Source organism: Nelumbo lutea, chromosome 5 (genome assembly GCF_056320005.1).
Source record: "Nelumbo lutea isolate HS-2025 chromosome 5, American lotus-T2T, whole genome shotgun sequence".
In the NCBI taxonomy this organism is placed as follows: Eukaryota; Viridiplantae; Streptophyta; class Magnoliopsida; order Proteales; family Nelumbonaceae; genus Nelumbo; species Nelumbo lutea.
The window spans coordinates 37,328,204-37,331,674 of record NC_142688.1 but is presented as its reverse complement, the minus strand read 5'-3'; the positions used below and the strand labels follow the sequence as shown (position 1 = coordinate 37,331,674).

At 41.1% G+C, this 3,471-nt stretch overlaps 1 protein-coding gene across 1 annotated transcript; it reads right to left on the bottom strand.

Annotated features, from left to right (window-relative positions):
- Positions 1-484: 484 nt before the first annotated feature.
- LOC148851764 (U-box domain-containing protein 26-like) lies at positions 485-3,216 on the bottom strand. The gene is made up of 2 exons (XM_088943257.1): positions 2,839-3,216; positions 485-2,633 (listed from the first exon to the last, which is right to left on the bottom strand). Exon 2 carries the CDS (start codon positions 1,896-1,898, stop codon positions 684-686), a length of 1,215 nt encoding a protein of 404 aa, XP_088799383.1. The 5' UTR covers positions 1,899-2,633; positions 2,839-3,216; the 3' UTR covers positions 485-683.
- Positions 3,217-3,471: the final 255 nt, after the last annotated feature.

Genomic DNA, 3,471 nt, shown 5'->3' with positions numbered 1-3,471 from the left:
GGCGCTTGCCTCCAATTAACTGGAATCTTTACCCCATTAGGAACAAAAGTTTAGTCATTTGTCGCTGTCTTTTGAAGATGCTTCATCTAACCATCTGGGCCCTTGTCTTAAAATATCAGTCTAAGAACAGAGCTCCTTCCACAAGCTTTGTTGAATTGTGTACCTGCTTGCGGTAATCCATCATCAGAATCTTATCCAGAAATTCAATCCAAACGAAAGAGACACCTCCAAACAAACTCATTAATTTCTTCCTCAAATTACTAAGCTACAAGCAGGTTAGCATCAAGGTTTCACTGCTCTCTCTCGTCTCTCAACCAACTTCTTAAGCAAAGAATCGATTCAAAGAATGCCATACTATCAGATGAATCAGAATAACCAAGTTGGTAGTGGAAGCAGAGAGTCAGAGATCCTTCTTGGTTGTGTGTGTTTAGGTAAAATCTGCCTGGTTATGTTGCAATTAAAGCAGAATAACATACACAACGAGTACAAAGTAAAGACACCCAATTCTCTAAATTTTCTGTTGGGGTGGGAGTTTATTACTTCTTACACTCCATTCCATTAGCAATCTCTTAAACTGTTGATTACTGAGACATCGTAAAAAAAAAAGTGGAAGCCTCTGGTACAGGAAATGAACAATAGGAAGTTCCTAGACTGAAATTTCCACTGTGAAAACACAGATTAACTTAGGCAACACACTGTACTTTACTTGGGTCCTCAGACCACATCGATCTAAGAAATTTGAGCAACATCCTGGCCTTGTTCTTGGCCCTGGAACCACACTGGCTCTGAAGTAATAGTAGCAGTTGTTTCAAGACTCCGACGCTTATTGCTTCTTCTCGCACCCTCAACGAATCGTAGCACATGATCAGCAGAGAGCTGACTGCACTCTCACTGCCTTCATGATCAGATACTCTGAAAACCATCTTAACAAGAGCATGAACTGCACTTGTGTTCTTAATTGCAGCCTTCTTGCCGCTCTCTAGTCCTAATAGAAGCTCAAGCGTGGCCAATGCTGTCGATGCTTGGCGTATGTTGGCTGTAGAAATATAGGCTATAAGGCCGTCCACCCCGCCTGCCTTAACAATATTTTCTTGATTCAGGTCTAGAGAACACAGAGCAGATATGGCTTTAGCTGCTGCATCAGAGGCTTCTGAGTTATGATGCAGGAGAGTTATCAATCCTTGCAAGAAATTTCGGGTTTTCCCAAGCTTCACGCAAAGTTCTCTGGTTTCTGAGGACGATGCAATTGCCTCTACTATCTGACACAAACTGGTCTTAATCTTGGTAGTGCCCTGGTCTAGTAAAACCAGGAAGGATGCTAAGTTAGAGTCTTCTTTGAGCATATCTAGAGAACCCAGTTCACTGAAAGCCAGCATGTTCAAAACACAACTGAGAGATTGTTCTGCGAGCTCTGAATAATCTCGGTCGAGTTTTTCTTGTCGACGATTACCAACGTTAACGAATAACAGTCGCAGTAGTAGTGGGAAGAAGCCTAACTGGATCAAGCCATACCTCCACGCCAAATCCTTGGACAGAATTCCGAGTTTCCCGAGTGTTTCTATCTTAGTTGTCAAGGTCACTTCGTGAGATTCAAGCTTGTGCTTCAGGGCGGCCAAGGACAGGTCTGGATCGATGGTTTTTAAATAATCAGGGTCGAAGCCGTAGTCCATGCAGAGCCACTGGTCTATCAGATGCCGAAGCGTGTGATTGGGGACTAGGGAAGGATCGTGGAGCTTCTGCATTGTTACAGGACAAGTGAGATTCCCAGCTGCAAGCCATTTCTCAATGCTGGATCGATCATAGGTCTGGCCTGTACATAGAGTGACTGGATCTGTGAACAAGTCTAAACTAATTGGGCATCTGAACAAGGGAGGAATGGTCATCTGATCATCCTTCATGGATGGCAACAAATGATTTAAAAGAAAGAACGAAGAAGAAAGAAATAACTGGGTTTGGTTTGATTCAGAAATCAAGAAATGGGTTATGAGGAACCACCGAAGATAGTTGACATAAATTTTATTGGCGAGAGAGACTTGATGAAACCCAGTATACAAGAGGCGGGTCTCCTGTGTCAGCAAAAAACAAAGCAGCAACAGATGGCCAAAGTAGTGAATTGGGCCTTCATCTTGAGATTCCAGAGCTGTCTACTGACACTGAAAACCAGCAAGAGATGACAGGAGATGTAGTGGATTGTCAAGTGAAAATGAGTAAACTCCAGCAACGGGAGTACTAGAGGGAAATGCAGGTATGAATAGGGAAATGATGGGAAACTTCAGATGAATAGAAAGGTGTGAGATTGCATTTCATACTGACAGTGGAGGAGTGGTAGAGGCTACCAAGTAAGGAACTTCTAGTTCACACTGACAGACAATACATATGAGAGAGAGAGAGAGAGAGAGAGAGAGAGAGAGAGAGAGAGAGAGAGACTAAGAGACAGAAAAGGGAACAAAAGTGCATCTTAGTTGGAGGAATCCGATTAGAACACCGATATACAAACAATAGAGATGGCTATCGTGGTCCTTATCCTGGCTGAAAGTAAGAGATTATAACTAATAGGATACAATAATAAGAGAAATAGGGACCAGAGAGTCTCTCCCTCTCAATCTATTCATGTGGCTAGTCAAATGACCAACCTACACCATTTGAAAAAGCAAAATTAAAAATTATACTTTTGAAAACTTTGAATCCATCCAATAGCCATCCACAAAAAAAATAATAAAGAATAAAAAGGAAAAGGAATACCCAATATAAACTGGAAAAATCAAACTAGAAATTGTAGATGTCAATTAGATGAGTAGGGGGAGAGAGAGAGAGAGTTACAGGACTCATGAGAAAGACCTTAATGTGAAGAATCAGTTCATCAACACTGGGCAGTCACTGAATTATTCTGAGGTTGAGCTAATATAAATTTTGGTTGCCTGTTCATGTTCAAACTTGTGGTTTGGAAGGGTTCTCAAAATCCTGAAGGAACTAGCTAGCATGGGTTCTAATCATGTTGATGAATTTCTCTTTCGATCAGCAGAATCCATGACTGAACCCTAAAAGGTCCTCTTAGAAACATTTTCATTCTTAGATTCTTGGAGAAAGGAAAGATCAGAAGGAATGGAAGGAAGAACAATTGTGTAAGATACAAAAATCGTGTTTGGCAATTCCACTCCGCAAGGGCCGTGTCAAAATGTGAGTCCTCAAATGTTTTTCTCACTACCTCCACTCATTCCCTTACATCTTCTAGAAGAGTAGAACCCTCAACATGTGTCTTTAGTTTAGAAATATTATTAATTAGCCGACTGTGTGGACTAAATTTTTTTCTTTTATTTAAAGAAAAATACAGTGACAGAATTTCCTGCCCAGGGCTTACATACGGAGCAACAGATCGGCTTAACTCCTCATAACTTCCATTTTACCCATATTAAAAGGATTAGGACCCAACATTGAATGATCCATGGATGGGCCAAAAATCAGCTTAAAATC